The sequence below is a fragment of the Pelodiscus sinensis genome, chromosome 1 (genome assembly GCF_049634645.1).
Source record: "Pelodiscus sinensis isolate JC-2024 chromosome 1, ASM4963464v1, whole genome shotgun sequence".
Taxonomy (NCBI): domain Eukaryota; kingdom Metazoa; phylum Chordata; order Testudines; family Trionychidae; genus Pelodiscus; species Pelodiscus sinensis.
The window spans coordinates 157,066,951-157,085,227 of record NC_134711.1 but is presented as its reverse complement, the minus strand read 5'-3'; the positions used below and the strand labels follow the sequence as shown (position 1 = coordinate 157,085,227).

The 18,277-nt window shown below is 49.8% G+C and overlaps 1 protein-coding gene and 1 long non-coding RNA gene across 2 annotated transcripts in view; one reads left to right on the top strand and one right to left on the bottom strand.

Annotated features, from left to right (window-relative positions):
* LOC142819906 (uncharacterized) overlaps nucleotides 1–13,075 on the bottom strand; it is a 92,812-nt gene extending 79,737 nt beyond the window's left edge. Inside the window, exons 1-2 of the long non-coding RNA XR_012897589.1 lie at nucleotides 12,748–13,075; nucleotides 4,375–4,446 (exon numbers count right to left, since the gene is read on the bottom strand). This is a non-coding gene — a long non-coding RNA (uncharacterized LOC142819906). The remainder of the gene's footprint in view (nucleotides 1–4,374; nucleotides 4,447–12,747) is intronic.
* A 17-nt stretch (nucleotides 13,076–13,092) lies between these two features.
* On the top strand, nucleotides 13,093–15,705 carry LOC142819898 (uncharacterized). The gene is made up of 2 exons (XM_075908662.1): nucleotides 13,093–14,026; nucleotides 15,046–15,705. Exons 1-2 carry the CDS (start codon nucleotides 13,504–13,506, stop codon nucleotides 15,651–15,653), a joined length of 1,131 nt encoding a protein of 376 aa, XP_075764777.1. The 5' UTR covers nucleotides 13,093–13,503; the 3' UTR covers nucleotides 15,654–15,705.
* Nucleotides 15,706–18,277: the final 2,572 nt, after the last annotated feature.

Below are 18,277 nucleotides of genomic sequence, written 5' to 3'. Positions count from 1 at the left end.
GGGTTACCATTCAGGACAGAGCAGTGCTGGGCAGGCTCAGAGGAGCATAGAGAGGCAGCCCAGCCTGATAACTGCCAATCTGTGCTCTTGATACAGGGACCAAGAAGATGCAAGGGCCAGGGCCGGCCTTAAGCTGATTCAGCCGATTCGGGCCCTGCGCCACTGCACCCTGAAATTGGCTCCCTCAGCTATGCTCGGTTCCCATCCTTCCTCCGCCCTTACCTGAGCACACTGCTGGCTGCTCCTGCCGTGCATGCTGTTTGCAGGTGGGCGGGGAGATGCCCGGGATTTTAAAACTGGAAAGTGCCACGCCGCTGCCGCTGCGGCACACACAGTTCGCAGACCGGCCCTGCAAAAGGCAGGGGAGCGGGGGCAGGGGCAAGGGCTTAGATGGAGTGGGAGAGTAAGGGGCTTGTATGGAGGGGAGGGGGGAGAGAGAGGAAGAGGGAGAAGAAAGGGGAAGGCACCAAGAGGCAGGGTGGAGGTGAGACACATGCCAGGGGGGCAAGTACAGACAATGAGGAAAAGGGTAGGAGGGGGCTAGAGAGAAAGGGCATCGGGGGCTAGAGGGGGAGGTGCTGGGAGAAGGCTTGAAAGAAGGGGTGGGCATGAGAAAGGTGGGGATGGAGCAAGACGTGTGAGGGCACAGAGGGGCAGGAGGGGAATGGGGCAGAGGGTGGTGAGCATCAGGGAAAAAGAGGGCAAAGGGGGAAGGGGCAGTGAGGGAAGCGGGAGCACCAGGAGGGTGCAGGGCTAAGGGAAGGTGCAGGTGCCAGGGGATTCTGGGGGTGAAGCAGAAGGGTAGATACCTGCAGGGGAGGGACCAGCACCAGAGGAGAGAGGCAGGGCAGGTGTGTAGAGGGAGGTGTTAGAAGAAGGGATGAGGAGGGGTAACTCACCTGATCAGAGTGGGGCTACTGGAGGAGCGGGGAGAGAAGGGCTGGTGGAGGAGGACAGGTTGCAGGAGGGCTGAGGGCAGTGAGAAGGGTAGGAGTGAGGACAGCAGAGGAGGGTGAGGAGTTGGGGGGGAGCAGGCACCAGGGGAGATGATGATGAGAGGAGACATGGCAGCAGAGAGAAAAGGTAAAGGTTGATAAAATAGTTATTAATAACATGGTATGCTGCCCACTTCCAGTTTGTTTGCTCCCCACACTGCAGTTTGAGTTTATGTGGGGATCAACACGTGGTCGGCGAGTGGGAGCCAAAACAAAAGTAGTCAGTGTAATGATCTTTTGTTGATATGTGTTTTAGTAGTTAAATTCTTGGACTGTCATTGCTCATAAAAAGTGCTGTCACATGAATAGAAATCGGGTAAATATTGCATTTTATTAATATCAGCAGAACTGACTTAAATGGGGCCTATATGTTGTTTAGATTTGCCTTAATCTTTGTATTCATGCCTGTCAGTGTGAGATAAGCTATTTGTATATATTTGCTTGCATATGCAACCACACAAGTTGAGGCCCTCAGCATGTTCTGGAAGTATCAGTGTGGCCCATGGGGCACACTTAAGTTGAGTTGCCCTAGCTCATCCCTGACAGGTGTCTGTCTAATCTAGTCTTAAATATCTGCAATTTAATTAAGCCCATTGCTTCTCATCCTAATCTCAGAGGCCAAGCAGAACAATTTTTCTTCCTCCTCCTCATGATACTCTTTTAGATACTTAAAAGCTGCTCTCATGTCCCTTTTCGGTCTTCTCTTTTCCAAGGTAAACAAGGCCAATTTCTTCAGCCTTGCCTCATATCTCATGTTCTCTAGACCTTTCATCATTTGTGTCGATCTTCTCTGGACTTTCTCCAGTTTCTCCACATTTCCTGAAATGTGATGCCCAGAACTGTACACGATACTCCAGCTGGGGCCTAATATAGATGGCTCATTCCATGCCTAGGGGACGTGAGACTGGATGGGTTCATTTCCAATCCTCCTATTTATTCTTTTCTTAAGTTAGGAGGGCACAGTAGTTCTGACGGGGGTTAGAGAGGGGATGGATGCCAGATCCAAGATCAATGAGCCCTGGGAAGTGGGCCCACTGAAAGGAGACTGGACCTGTGGATGCCTTAGGGGTCTGCAACAAGGGCCTGCTTTGGGAAGCCCCCTTTTTGGAGGTGAATGTGGCAGCACTGAGACACCACCCAAAAGCAGGAGCCACGGACACTAACTGCAGATTCATGGGACGGCTCTCACAGATCTTGCACATGCATAAGATGATAGATCTGCAGGAGGGGTGGCAGAGTGAAGGGGCCAGAGGGGTCAGTTGCCTTTGGGAGAAAAATAATATAAAATTTAGTTAAAAATAGATGTCACACTTTTTAAAAGGAATACCATATGTCCTGCCTTTTGTCTATTTTTGTCTCTTTAGGCCCCCAGTTAAAATTTTCAAAAGCACTTGAGTGACTAAAGTCATTTTTGAAAATTGGACTTGGAAATCTAAGCTCAGAGTTTCAAAGGTAATTAAGCTCCTAGAGAGACAGTTGCCAACTCGGATCTTCAAAGATATCTGATCTTTACACACCTTTGAAAATCTGGTCATAAGTGTCCTAGTCAGTTCTGAACATGAGATGTAGGAGCCCAGTCCTTGGAGTGGGGAGATTTGGAGCTGGGAGAATGAAATGTTGTTATCCATATTGTAGGATTAAAAGACCTGAACTTAATATGACCTGGCTTAGGGTCTACCATAACTTGAACACTAAGCAGAGGATAGTGAGTCACATCTAACTGAATGTCACAGAAAACAGGTTTTATTTCTGGTGGTGTAGAGTCTATTTGGGAGTCCTCAATTATATCTGACACTTTACATCCAGGCTGTTTCTAAACTGGCAAGTTTTTCCGCAAAAGCACTTGCTTTTGCGGAAAAACTTGCCAGCTGTCTACACTGGCCGCTTGAATTTCCGCAAGAACACTGACGATTTTGTGTAAGAAATCAGTGCTTCTTGCGGAAATACTATGCTTCTCCCGTTTTGTGCAAAAGGGCCAGTGCAGACAGCTGGCAAGTTTTTGCAAAAATGGCGATCAGGGCTTTCTTGCGCAAAACCGCGTCTGGATTGGCACAGACGCTTTTCCGCTAAAAGTGCTTTTCCGCAAGAAGTGCTTTTTCCGTTAACAGCATTTGTGGAAAATCATGCCAGTCTAGACATAGCCCCAGTGTTTAAAGGCAGAGCTGACTAGAATCAATTGAGAGTCCTTGTCTTGTCTCAGTGATCGCTTGAGCAAAAATCATTGATAAAATCTTGTGTAGACTGACCTTGGACTCAACATGCAGGCAGTGTGTTGAAGAGCAGTGCAAAGGAGGCAATGGTGGTGAGGTACCATATTACCTAGTGAAATCACTGGTGCTGAAATCACTAAGGTCTGGAATTTGACCACACAACTGACACTATCTTAACAAAGACTCCATTTTTGCTATTTAAAACGTAAATCAATGTAACAGAAAACTGCAATGCTCTCTGTAACTTTTTAAAAATCAAATTTTAAAGTTTATTGAAAAAATTGGATAGCTTGCAATTGAAAATATTTGACCTACACTTAAGGCAACTGATTTAATTTTGTGTAAAATTTTGCATAATAAAGGATTACTTTTTTTAAAAAATGTTCAATTATATAGATATACATTTTGATATCAGATCTACTTCTGATGTGATATTTGTGTGTGGTTGTGGTTTTTTTTTTTGCTCAACAAAAAATCCTGGGCTGTGGGTCCTGCACTTCCTAAAGCCAGCCCTGGCAAGGGCTATAGGGAATGAAGGCAGTAGAGGGAAGAAGAGGAGGACACTATATGGCTGCAATTTGAGCATCAATGGGTTTGGGCCCAGAGTATCGTGCATGCCGGGGTCCCCCTTGCACTACACTTCTACAGAGTACCATGGGTATAGCCAAGACAGACTGCAGTTTGTCCCTGAGGAAAGGGTCTAGGCTTTGAGGCTGCATTGGCCAGGGAGAGAGGTGCAGAGTTCCCCGGAATGGGGGAGAATGAAGTTGGAGGCACACCAGAAGGACCATGCCCTCAAGTGGGCACAGCAGTCCAGGGAACGAGCAGGTCTCGCTACGGATGGTAGAGATAGCTGAGAGGATAACGGATGGCACAGCAGCTAAAGGTAGTAAGCACACTACCGAGCCAATTGGACCAAGCTAATTCCCAAGCTGACCAGCAGGAGGCACTGTGGTGGTGTGTCTGCACCCCATTACAGGTGCACATTGTGCTTGTAGGTTACACAGCTATTTGTTAGACAGCAGAAGAACATTGGGGGTTAGGAGTCCACAAGCCTGAGTCAAGGAATATATGTCATGCCCTGCAAAAGCCACTAAATTTGAAAGCTCTGAGCAGGCTGCTGAGGTCCTGCTGTTTAATGAAGCATTGAGAGAAAAAAATTACTGTACCTGAGCTAACCACAAGGACTTCAGCATGGTTCCGTGCAAACAAAGCAGCAACAGGAAGTCACAGGGGCACCTCTGGAAATAAAATACAATAGCAGAAGTGAGGTTAAGATTAAATACTCTAACAGCTATCCTATGGGGAGGAGGGAAGGTGAAGAGAAGATGGCAGCTCTTGGTGGTGAGAAGACACACTCTGGTGAAGACATTTCTCTCTCTCTACAATATAGTTCATTAGAAGCAGCCAGCACCCTGAACAGCCCTACTCTACCAGTCTCCTTCTGGTCTTGTGCCTAATACACACCCCTCACACATCCCTTGGCTCCACAGAAGAATGTATGTGTGTGTCTGCGCGCGCACATGCACGCATGGGTTTATTTGTAGCTGGGAAGGAGGGAGGTTTGAGGGCTATGAGAAAACATGTGCCTTAACCAGGGCTGGATTTCCAATTAGGCACGTGCATAGGAGCACAGGCATTCTAGGGTGCTAAAGGTTAAATGTTTCATTTTTCACCAAAACAAAGGTCAGATGTAGGTGGGGGAAAGGGAGCACTAACGATGCTGTACCTAGGGCATGTAAGGTGTAAATCCAGCATTAACCTGAGGTTTGGCAAGAATGGGGAAGTCTGTTAAAGGTGATTGAAAGCCATGTATTTTGTTCTGAGGGTGCTGGAGGGGTGTGAGTGAGATTTCTCAGACCGCCAGCTCTGAGAAATCACAGCCACTGGTGCCCCAGGTGTCAGAGACACAGACAGCCCAACTGTGGAAGTTACAACTGCAGCAAATAGATTAAAAAGCTGACCCTCCCTGGCCAGTGTGGAGACAGGCTATTGATTTACCAAGACCCACTGCTTCTCAGGAAGCAGGTCAGTGCTTATATTACGGAAGTTTTATATGAATGTATTTTCCCCAAAATGGCAGAAGGAAGCTGAAGGAGAGGAGGAATTCACCTCCCGGGAAATGCTCAGGCATGTCAGGCTCTCTTTTGAAGTAGATTTTTGCCTCAGCACCTCTCTCTCCATGGCTTCTGCTCTGAAGACACCAACAAGAGGGCCCCTCCGAACAGCACCTACAGCCTGTGCCCCAAATACAGGGAGCGGAAGCTGCAGTTGGATTGATTTAATTTTTTTCTTAAGACAGCCAGCCATCTGGACTACTCTATTAAACAAGTATTTCACAGGTAGGGTTCCCCACACTCACCACTGCTTGTTTATTCTGCATAAACACTGCAACAGCTAATTTATTTCTAGTGAGGCTCTTTTCCTAAGCAATCTTGTAGATTTTCACAGCTTCTTTTCATCCATGCACATCCTTGAAGTATTCTACAAATTGTCACAGGACACGCTCTCTTTCTCTCTCTAACAGTTCAATGAATAGGGCACCGAAGTCCAAATCAAATTCTTCGCTTTTATGGGAAAACATATCACAAAATAAAAAGGCAGCATGCTTCATGGACTAAGCACAATGTGGTAATGAAGACCCTTCTTCCTTTCATTCTAGTTTTTCCTCAAGAACTAGCCACTTTCTTCCTCTTCCTCCTTCTATGTGCATCACCTGGGTCTGAGAGGATAATGAGTCCCAGATGTATTTGCCCCAAACCACTTAATCATACCCTGGTTCCAGATCGGACAGATCTCAAGGTGTCTCATCTTGCCTCCAGCTACAGGGCCATTGTTCAGGCTCTACACCCTTCTCAAGATCCAGAGAGTTGGTATATCTGATGACATACACTACAGGCCAAATTCTCTACCACTGCCTTCAATCCCACTAAGGTAATTAGAAGAGAAATTGGCAGTTGATACTTCATCATCAGAAAACACTTCACTATCACCATATCCTTATGAGAATTAACAGTTCTTTTTCTAACATGACATTTAAAAAAATACACAAAATGTTTTTGATTAGATCATACTGTAAGTGAATTTTCTCACAGAACTTTCCCCCAAGTAATCTCACATCAGTTTGATCTGTGCCACTCATAGGAAAAGAGAGATTTCTACATAGACAGCATACAATATCAAAAACACACAGGAAAAATGGAGCACTGTCAGCAGGAAATAGAGTTATTAAGTGAAAACTCATTTGTATATTTTATAACAAGAATGAAATTCCCCTGTTCTTTTAATTACTTTTTCCACAGTTGTTATCTAGTAACCCTGTTTTTCTTGATGACAGAATATGAGTCATTCAGATGAGACTTGGTAGTGAAATGTCACTGATGGCGCATTCTTCAATAGTTTCCTTTGTAGCCATCTTTTGATCTTGTTTAGGACATGCCTCCTTGACAAATGCATTCACCACTCTCTGTACATGTCTTTGCTGGTTTCACTAAAAACAATATTTTTACCTTTAATTTCTGTAAACCTCACCTGATGGATCTGCAGACACATACGCTCTTCAAGGTCCATCTCTTCATCGCATATTTGTCCTCTGCTGACCATGTCCTGTATAAGAACCCCCTGTGAGCATTCTCCCCCACCCCACCAAGTGCTTCCAGATAGTCACAGCTACATGGACATGAGATCGCAGACGTGCCTGTGAACGTCCACTAAGCCCACGGGAGCTCTGCTGCACTGCTATTATATGCAGGGAATTGGCATACCCAACATGGGATAGCATCTCCCTATCTCCAGTGCACCACCTGTGAGTTCTGGAGTATGGTAGGATACTGGACCTGAGGGAAGTGGATAGAAAAAGACAGACAGAATGTGAGAGAGAAAGAGTGAATAAGTGGGGAAAGGTGGAAATGATCGGGGAGATAAGAATGGAAAACCAAGGCAATGTGAAGAAAGGAGGGAAAAGACTAAAGTCTGAGGAATTAAAGAAATAAACCAAAAATAAGTGAGAAAGTAAAAAGAAACAGAAGCACAAAATTAAAGGACAAATCTTTTCCTCGCCTCCGGTATCAAAATCCTTCTGTGCACATCTTTCTGCCCTTACCCAACACCGTTCCATACCCTCATCAACACAAACATCCTGATTTTTCACTAGTCATGTTTTCTTACCTAACATACCAACCTGAGTTTATTTCTCCTCTCACACACCCTGAACTCTCACACACCCTGAACCAAGAGATAGTGGGCCACACAATAAGAACAACCCTGTGCCTCGTCTGGGCCCTGACCAAATTCACTCTCCTCAAAGTCCTGTCTTCAGGAATTAAACCCACCATTAAGGACAACAGCTCACAGTGGTACTCTAACACATACAGCATGGTACAGTTCCACCATTGTTTTGAATCTAGTTGATTGAGTCACAACCTCAAAAGAGTTTCTGACTGGGAGCAGCAGAGACTGTGGCCTAGTTCCTGACCTCTTCATGTGAGATAATTTGGGAAGGAATGAGCCACAGCATGGAAAGTAAGCAGAGTAAACTTTCTCATAAGTTTTACCGTGGTATGACTAAAAGGGTAGTGGTTGCTTGGAGTATTTCCCTCATAGTTAGATAACAGAAGAAAAACAGGATCTCTGATTTGAACACAACTGGAAATATTCCACTAAGTGGTGTCTTTTGGCAATGGTTATGGAAGCTATTATTTACTTATCACCATACTGAACATAACTTTATATGCATCTATGCAAAAGAAGGAGATGCAACAAGGTGTCCATGTTATCTATCCATCCAGGATATCCAGCTAAGCTGAGGGAGGTTGTTGCCATCTCATCATTCTTTACAAATATATCCTTCCCTTCTCATTTCCTTCTCCTGGTCATCCATCCACCTCACCTCTCCCCCCCCCCCACCTCCTCCTCTCCCTCAGAGAAGGGTAGTACCTTTGGAGTTGGATGATCTATGGGCTGAAATTCATGCTGTATCTGGGATGAGCTGCTGAGGGATGGGGCAATGATACCAGTTCCCTTGTGCCGGGAAAACGATGCCATGCCAATATTGTACATGGGATTATTGATATACCCTGTCAATTAGACTTCAATATTTTTTATTTATAGATGATAAATGGTATCTGTGCAGATAAGAAACTGTTAGTGTGGTCATTAAAAATGTAATTAAATATGGAGTTCACCAAGTTAACAGTCACATAATTAACAAATATATAAAGCCACACTGGTTGTGGTATAGAACATTGAGGTACCTGCTGATAATCTTTTTGCCATCCTGCAAACAATACCATTCATTCCAACTCTTCATTTTCCTTTCTTTAGCCAGTTTCTAAACTTCCTTACCGCACTGCTACCAAATTTTCTTAACAGCCACTTGCTGTGGACTTTGTCACCAGCTTTTTGACAAGCCAATAAATTGTCATATTTAAAGAATTCTAAAAGGTGTTAGAGAGGTGTGATTTTTCTTTATCTCTACGTGTCTTGCAGTTCTATTAAATTATCATTTCTGACATTATTTGGTATGAAATTAAAGTTCACTAGGAGGAACAAAACTTTTTCCTATCTTTACAAAAAGAAGCTTCAGGGGGTAGCCGAGTTAGTTTGTACAGGATAAACTTAAACAACAACATATAGTCTGGTAGCACTTTAAAGACTAACAAAACATATAGATGGTATCATGAGCTTCCCACGGTTGAAATTTTTCCCAGCAACTCGCCCACTTCAGTCTTGAATTGTTTGATATACATCATATGGCTAAAGTAGTATGTTGCTCTTTAATATGTCACTTTTTTCCAGCATTGTTTGACTTAGAATTATAGAATTGCAGGGTGGAAAGAGACCTCAAGAGATATTTTAGTCCAGCCCTCTGCATTCAAGGAAGGACTAAGTATTATCCAGACCAGCGGCTTTCAGTTGGGGTGCTGATAGCTCTAAATATAGGGGTATGCAGATATCTTCCAGAGGGTACATTAACTCATCTAGATCGTTGCCTTGTTTTACAACAGGTTACATAAAAAACTAGTAAAAAGTCAGTACAAACTAAAATTTCATATAAACAATGACCTGTTTATGCTGCTCTATATATTATACACCAAAATATAAGTACAATAATTATACTGTATTCCAGTTGATTTATTTTATAATTATATGATAAAAAATTAAAAAGTAAACAATTTCTCAGTAACACTGTGCTATAAAAATACAAAATTATCATGTCTGATTTTATAAACAAGTAGTTTTTAAAGTGAGGTGAAACTTGGGATACAAAAGACAAATCAGACCCCTGAAGGAGATGCAGTAGTCTGGAAAAGTTGAAAGCCACTGATCTAGACCATCCCTGACCTGTGTTTATATAACCTACTCTCTTAGGGTACATCTACATTTGCTCCCTAGTTCGAACTAGGGATGCAAATGTAGCCGACAAAGATTGCTAATGAAGCAAGGATTTAAATATCCGGCGCTTCATTAGCATAATCTCTCCTGTGAGCTATTCCTCTCACCAGCTGATTCGAACCAGGAAGTGCACTCCATGATACATTAGTTCAAAACAAACCCCTTCGTTCAAACTAACGTTACTCCTCTTTTTTTGAGGAGTAACGTTAGTTCGAACCAAGAGATTTGATTCAAACTAATGAATTCCAGAGTGCACTTCCTGGTTTGAATAAGCTGGTGAGAGGAATAGCGCACAGGCGAGATTATGCTAATGAAGCATGGGATATTTAAATCCCTGCTTCATTAGCAATCTTTGTCGGCTACATTTGCATCCCTAGTTTGAACTAGGGAGCAAGTATAGATGTACCCTTAGTCTGTAAAAGTAACTTAACTGGTATCTGTAGTCAGTTTGCCTGCCCGGAGGAGTTCCTCCTCCTCCGGCTCAGTGGGCGGCCACTCCGCTCCACTGCGCGGCCCCTTTAAGGCCAGCCCCGTTAGTTCAGGGGGTGACAGCAACAAACCAACACTTTCAGTTTATAAGGGGTGGCCAGGCCCTCAGTTCAGGGCATGGCAACAAACAAACACTCACAGTTAGGGAGTTCCTTGTTCAGGAGGGGTGCAGGCTGATCGCCTGTGGCAGTGGCGAAGGGGGGAGGCTGCCACCCAATAGGTGGGTGGCAGGGGGGGCGCAGGCCCACCCACTCCACTGAGCCCCAGCCCAGGGCCCTAGGGCAGCAGTGCAGGCTGCCAGGGCTCAGCAGGGGCTCCAGCCCGAAACGCGCTGGCCTAGGGGCCTTTAATGGCCCCCGCTACCCCGGGCCACTTCCGTTCTCCCCCTCAGATGGTACCTGGGTGTCGGGTGGTGGAGGCAGGGACTCCAGGAGAGTCTCATCCCACCGGGGCGCTCTGGTCCAGTCCTTCACTGCTTGTAGGTCACTGGGGCTCAGTGGGGCTCCAAGTGCCGGCAGTGGTGGGCGGTTGGGCCAGGCCTCCGGGTCAGGGTCCGTGGCAGTCCCCGGCGGGGCCTCCAGTCGAGGTAGCTGGGGCCACAGCTGGGGTTGCTTCCCCCGGTCCCGGGGCAGGTGCTGGGGCACAGGCTCAGGCTGGCCCTGTGGCTCCTCCGTTGCATCTGGGAAGGTAGGCTGGCAACGCAGGGCCTCTGCCTCCCAGGCAGGAAGCCGGTAGTCTACCCCTGGGCCCTGACAAGTAGGAGGCCCTGGCTAGGCCTCAGTCCCCACTCCCCAGGCTGGGAGTCCAGGGGAGGCCTCTAGCCTCTTGGCAGGCTCAGCCTTACCTGAGGCTGCTGCCTGGGCTTTTATAGTCCTGGGCCCACCCCCTGGCTTCCGGTCATGTGACAGAGCAGGGTTAGCCTCAGCCCAACATGGTGGCTGGAGGGGTCCTCCTCCTCCGGCTCAGTGGGCGGCCACTGCGCTCCACTACAGTATCACTCAGAAAGGATTAGATCACCTAAAAGGTTTACAAAGACATCACTTAGCATCTCTGCAGTACTGTTATTTTCCCTTATTGCTCCACTGTTTGCTCTAGTAAACTCACCAACACACTGATTCTCTCACAGGGTTTCTTCTTTTGATATACTGAAATAATTTCTTACTTATATTTATATTGCAACCATCCAACATGCTATGGGTTGCATGTAAATTCTATCACTGATTATAGAGAAATATTTTTTTAAAATGGATGCAGCTACCTAAGTTATGTGAGAATTATATAGGAACAAGTTCCATAACAGACTAAGTAGTGCTGGGTAATCCTAAGAGATTGGGTTTGTGTATTCAGCACACAGAAGCTTTTTGGAAGTATCTAGATGCAGATCTGAACTTGTCAGAATCTGCAAAATTAGGCTATACATTTCACAGCAGGCTTCCTAATGCACTTTATGATACAATATTTACTGCTTCCAATCAGGCTGGAAAATCCCATGAGAACTGTCCCAGTATTTCAGCATGTCAATTTTTGGTGGGAACCAAGAGACATCAGTCATCCTTATGACAGCAAAAAAGTAATGATTAAATAAAATCAATGAAAGAAGCTTGAAAAAGCAACCAATAACAACTGCACCATTCTCAGGTTTGTAAAACAGTCACACCACAAAGAGGACAAACATTCTAAGTCTTTATATGCATCACTGGCTTAGTCCCTGGATCACGCAGGAAATTTGCATGGCATCCTTAGCCAAGAAGAGAACCCAAAATACTTCACTATGCTCAGAGTCAATAGGGTCAGTATTAGCCCACATAAAAATTGCACATGTTGCTGCCCCCATACGTGTTTGGATATTGCAGTAGCTGATTTTTATATTGGACTCACTTATTTTATATACACACACAGCTGGCTAAGCCACACAATTTGTGTCTTGATGTAAAGTTCAAGCTCAGATCAGGGGGCTAGCTTAGGCAAAGTGGTGCTTGTTCTTTTGTGAGCAACACATAATATTGACAGTTTCATATAAAATCCCTTCAGAATATCAGTTAAAAAGGGGTCCACAACACCTATGGGAAATGCTCGTCTGCTAAGATGCAAAAGCCAACCTAGCTGAGGTTGTGCAAAGAGAAAGTACCTTTCAAAGACCTGTAAGGACATGAGTTAATAATGTCAAGAACAGCTCCAGGTAAGCTCAAAAGCTTATTTCTCTTGCCACCAGAAGTGGTCCAATACAAGTTATTACCCCACCCTCATTCTCTCTTCAATGACTGGCTGGCATTTATATGACTCTTTAGTCCACTGATTCCAAAATGCTCTAGAACCTGATTTCATCAGTTATACAGAAAGGTGGGATCTTCATTTAAAAAACAAAAAAAACAAAAAAAAAAACAGCAGTGTTCTGCAGTAGAAGTGTCACTGTGCTTACTCCACCTAATAGATACCCTCTCCTTTCTGCTGGTGAAAATAAGGAAGGACAAAGATTTCCTTGATCTCAGTACAGCCTTCAATAGAATGGATGACTCCATCCCTCAGACTTGTCTCCACAGTCCAAGGATGGGGAACCTTTTTAGGGTCGGGGCTGCTGACCCACAGGAAAGAAAAAATCACAAAAGCGAGAAGCAATACATAAATAAATACCCCCTAACAAGCAAAAAGCAAACACATACCTTACTGCTGTGGCTCCCGACTGAGAAAAAGAAAGACTCTCCCCACATTTTCCTCTCACACTAGAGCCTGGGGGGAGGAGGGGCAGCCTAGTAGATTTGTGGGGGGAAAGAGGTCACACGAAAGTCATATGTGAGTCCTGCAGCACAGCAGGCCTGGGATGAAAGTTTCCATCCCTGCTATACTCAGTTTAGAATAGCCTGGGACCCTGCAAGCCCAAACAGCAGCTGGGCTTTATCGGCTCTAAGAGCTGGGAAACTACTGAGCAGTAAACAAGTTTGACCTCAGTCTCAGCTCATAAGTGTGATAAGAATGGCGTTAAGCCAGGCACACCCGGTAAACAGCTAGGGTGTGTCTACACTGGGCCACTTATTCCGGAGAATCAGCCGCTTTTCCGGAATAAGCCGCGAGCTGTCTACACTGGCCCTTGAATTTCCGGAAAAGCAACGATGCTGTACTGTACAAAATCAGCCGCTATTCCGGAAACCGTACGATGCTCCCGCTCGGGCATAAGTCCTTTTTCCGGAAAAGCTTTTCCGGAAAAGGGCCAGTGTAGACAGCTTTTCCGGAAAAGCAGAAGAAACGTAAAAAAGCGGTTTGGACGGCGGGAGACCCCGTAGAAGCCACGGACTTCCGCATTACCCGAGGGCTTAAAGAGCCAGCACGCTACTGGCCGCACGTGGCAGGAGGCCCTCAGAGACCTCCCTTCCCAGCTCTGCGACGTGGCAAGTGTGCTGCCCAGCCACCTCAGCGGAGGCATGGCAGCTCGAGGTGGTCAGCCACCGTCACCCGGGGCAGAGGAGGAAGCCCCCAGGGGCCGGAAGCGCAGGGCCCCATCCTGGACCCCCAGGGAGCTGGAGGCCCTCCTGGACCTGTGGGAGGAGGAGGAGGGTCTCCATGACCTCCAGTCCCGCCGCCGGAATGCTGAGCTGTACACCCGGATGGCCCGGAACCTCGCCCAGCAAGGGCACCCCAGCCGCAACTGCGAGCAGGTCCGCTCGAAGGTTAAGGAGTTGCGGCTGGGGTACGTGCGGGCCACGGAGGGGAGGGGAGCAGGGCCTGATGCCTGCCCCTATTTTGAGCGGCTGAACTCATTTTTGGGCGAGCCAGCCCCGCAAGGCCCAGCTGTCCCCGTTGACACCTGCCAGCACCCCCCGATCATTCGTCCCACCGAACCGGAGGAGGAAGACGACAGCGGCGGCGCTTCGGGAGAGGAGGCCAGCGTTGCCACCCAGCAGGCCCCCTCCAGCAGCTCCTCTGTGGCCGGGGAGGAACCCACTGGTGAGTCTTTGAAGGTTACACTCCCAAAGGGCGGGGGGCGGAGGGCGGGGGGGAGCGAGACCCAAGTGTCCGGAGGGGGGAAGGGGAGAGCATGTCACTCAGGCCACGTGAGCTGCACGCTGCATAGCATGCGGCAGTTAGCAGCACGTGCAACCACGTGCAGCCTGGTGACTGAGCGGCAGGTGGCCGTGGCAGGCAGCTGCGGGCACGGCTGGGACCGTGCTTCTCACACACATTTCAGCGGGATCAGGGGGAAGGGTGGATGCCGGCTGGAACCGGCCAGGGCCCGAGGGACTCAGCCCAGAGCCTGCTGCTCCACCAAGGGGTGCAGCACAGGGAATGGCACACTGTCCCAGGCCTGGCTGTGAGGCACAGCCAGCTGCTCCTGGGATAAGTGCAGCGTCACAGTCCTGTGACCGTGGACCGCCACCGAGCTGCTCACCTGCTCCCAGTGCCTTGGCAGGTTCCCCGAGGGAAGTCCCCACTGCGGCCACACCTGTCCCTGGGCTACCAGGCTTGCGGGAGGGATAGTGGGAGGGAGATGGGCCCCTGAGTTTTGCTGCAAGGATGGGACATCCCCCCACCCAGTCACCCTTTCTGGTTCTGACCAGGAGATATCGCACGCAATGGGATCTGAGAGCCCAGACCGCCACTGACAGGTGTGCTCCCAGGCACTGCGTGGGGATGCATCTCGCTCCCTGTCAAACACCAGTGATTAGCCCTAAGCTTTTCACAGTGTCCACCGGCAGGGAGTTCCACAGGTGAACGCAGCACAAGCACCCTCCTGCCCTGCACGGAGCCAGGATACAGACCGGTGCTTACAATACTGCAAGGAGGACCCTACTCCCAGGGGTGGTCCTTCTTGCCAACATACAACACCCCCCGGGAGCAGGAGGGGAACTGAGTGGGCCCAAGCCACAACTGTGCGGTCACCTGGGGCTCTGGGGTGGAGGGCATGGAAGTGTGGGGACAGTGGATGGCCTGCCTGACTGACCCGTCCTTTCTTCTCTTCCCTGCAGCGGGACCCAGCACCAGACCAGCGACTCCAGCAGCAGCGGCACCCCCAGCTGCCCAAGCCCGGAGGACCAGGCTCCGACACCGGGACCAGCTGCTTCGGCGTCATGTCACCGCGGTGGAGGGGATCCAGACCTCCATTGCGGAGCGTGTGCAGGGGGACCAGGAGTGGCGGCAGGAGGGATGGGCTGCGTTCCTGGAGGAATGCCGCGAGATGCGTGCCACAATGGGCACCCTGACGGCACATTTAATACATGCCATCCACTATGGCATGGCCGGACCGCATGCCCCCGCCATCCCTCCGGGAGCACAGCCCATGCCCCCTCCTATCCCTGCTCCTCTCCCAGCTCCTGCTCCTCTCCCTGCTCCTGCTCCTGCTCCTGCTCCTGACCCTGACCCTGCTCATGCTCCTGACCCTGACCCTGCTCATGGTCCTGCTCCTAACCCTGAAGACCGTGCTCCTACTCGTGCTTCTACTCGTGCTCCTACTCGTGCTCCTACTCGTGCTCCTACTCGTGGGCACCTCAGCGTGCAGGCTGCCCCAACGCGGTCTGCCCAGCGTGGGCAGGTCCGCCCCCAGAGGGGCGCTCGCAGGGGCCACCCGTCCCAGTAACTGCCCCCCCCTCCTTCTCGCAGTTAAAGGTCCCCCCCTCCTTCTCGCAGTTAAAGCTCCCCCCCCTCCTTCTCGCAGTTAAAGGTCCCCCCCTCCTTCTCACAGTTAAAGCTCCCCCCCCCTCCTTTGTAAATAAAAAGTTCTGTTTTCATTTCAATCTTGTGTGGTTATTGTGTTCCTCTAGTAACTGTACAGAAATTATGTGAGATGCCAATTAGCCACTTCAATTTAAAGAGGGTTACAACTGTGGACAACAAATTCATGACTCTATCACTGGGGGGGGGGGCTTTTTCAGTGGTCATTGGTTCGCGGCGCATAAAGAAATACTTGAGACTTTTCAGTAAAGATGTAAACCAGAAACTATATTTACATAGCAACAAACAAGCAGAAAAAAATGGTTACAATATGCAGTACAGTACACATTCAAAAACATAAGTTAGGCGCAGGGAGGACGATTGTGGTGTTGCTGGCCACCTCGATCCTTTGGTCCTTCCGGGCCTCAGGAGAGGAACAGCCAGGAGATCCCTCGACGGATGACTGTGGTGTTGCTGGCCACCTCGATCCTTTGGTCCTTCCGGGCCTCAGGAGAGGAACAGCCAGGAGATCCCTCGACGGATGACTGTGGTGTTCCTGGCCATGTCAGTCCTTTGGGCCTTCCGGGCCTCAGGAGAGGAACAGCCAGGAGATCCATTGAAGATGGCACTGATGTAAGCCTTCGACACAAGTCCCAAATCCTGTTGGCTGTTCCTCAGGACGGCGATGGTGGCCTAAACCCTAGCCTAACTTAAAAGAAAAACCCTAACTACACCCGACGCACCCGACGAACAGACTCGATGACGGCCGCGATGTGCTGTGACCCGACGCTTTACTATACTATGGGGAGGGGGGAGGTAAGGGGAGGAGGTGGGGAAGGGTAGGAGCTGGGACGGAGTACTCTGGGGTGACCCAAGCGACCCTGCTACGGGGCTTGGGCAAACATGTCCACCAGGGCCTCTCTAATGCGCACCGCCTCCTGGCGCGCCTGGCGGATGGCAGCTGTGTCGGGCTGGTCCAAGGTCTGTGCCTCAGCTGCCACCCATGCAGGGAGGAAGGCCTCCCCACTGCGCTCCACAATATTGTGGAGCACGCAGCACGCGGCCAGCACTTCTGTTGCATTCTGCTCACCCATGTCGAGACGGGTGAGCAAACAACGGAAGCGGGCTTTTAACCGTCCAAACGCCAGCTCCACTGGGTTTCGGGCCCGGTTGAGGCGGTCGTTGAACCGGGCCCGGTTCTGGTCCGGCTGCCCCGTGTAGGGCCGCATGAGCCAGGGCATCAGGGGGTAGGCCGCATCCCCGACGATGCAGATGGGCATCGGCACATTCCCGACAGTCAAGTCCCGCCGGGGGAAGTAGGTGCCCGCCTCCAACCTCTGAAACAGTCCTGAGTTCCGGAGGATGCGGGCGTCGTGTGCCCGGCCGGACCAGCCGCCGTAGATGTCCAGGAAGCGACCCCGGTGATCCACGAGGGCTTGCAGGACGATGGAGCAGTACCCCTTGCGGTTCATGAAATGGCCCGCTCGATGCTCCGGGGCCCGGATGGCGATGTGGGTGGTGTCCAGGGCTCCCCCGCAGTTGGGGAACCCGAGGGCAGCGAAGCCGGCCATGGTCTCATCGACATCGCGCAGGCGGATGATTCTTGGCAGCAGGACGTCGTTGATGGCGTGGACGACCTGCAGAAGGGTGCAGAGAAACACAAGGGAACACATTACATACAGCCAGGGGTGAGTGTGCGCTCCCTTGGGTCCCCCCCTTGATTCCCTCTGTACACACACACACACACACACACACACACACACACAGGGCCCCCCTCGCCCCACGCCCCCCCCCCACCAGTGGGCCGGTGCAAGGGAGGGACGGTCGAAACCCCTGAGCGACCCAGCCTGGAGTCTTGGGTGTCCCTGGGCCTGGAGTGGAGCACCCTCCCCTATCTCACTCCCCCTGGGACTTACCTGGATGACGATAACACCAACGGTGGATCTTCCCACCCCGAACTGGTGTGCCACCGAGCGGTAGCTGTCCGGTGTGGCCAGCTTCCACAGCGCGATGGCAACCCTCTTGTTGACGGGGATGGGTGCCCGCAGCCGGGTGGCGGTTCTCTGCAGCGCGGGGGTCAGCCAGGTGCACAGCATCAAAAAGGTCCGCTTTCTCATTCGGAAATTCCGGACCCACTGGTAGTCGTCCCATCGTCCGAGGACCACACGGTCCCACCAGTCGGTGCTCGTTTCCAAAGTCCAAATGGGCCGGTCTATCGTTGGGTGCTGATGCCACGCGGTTGCCAGGACCTCCCTGGTGAGGGAGTCCAAGGCAATCTCTGCCTCCTGGTATGTGTACAGCAGGGCACCAGCCTGCAGCACGAGCTCCAGGCACCTGTACAGGTCTAACAGGGGCCCGAGCAGGTACATGGCCATCCACGGCTCCATAGCAGACAGTGCAGAGCAGAAAAAATAAAATGCCAGGAAAAGCTGGTGGGGGGGCCAAAGGGTGGTGTCCCCAAAACTCACAGGGCAGCCACCGACCCTGTGAAGGGTGCCAGTCTCTGGCAGAGGTCCCAAGGCACGGGAGCACGAGACAAACGGCTGCCCG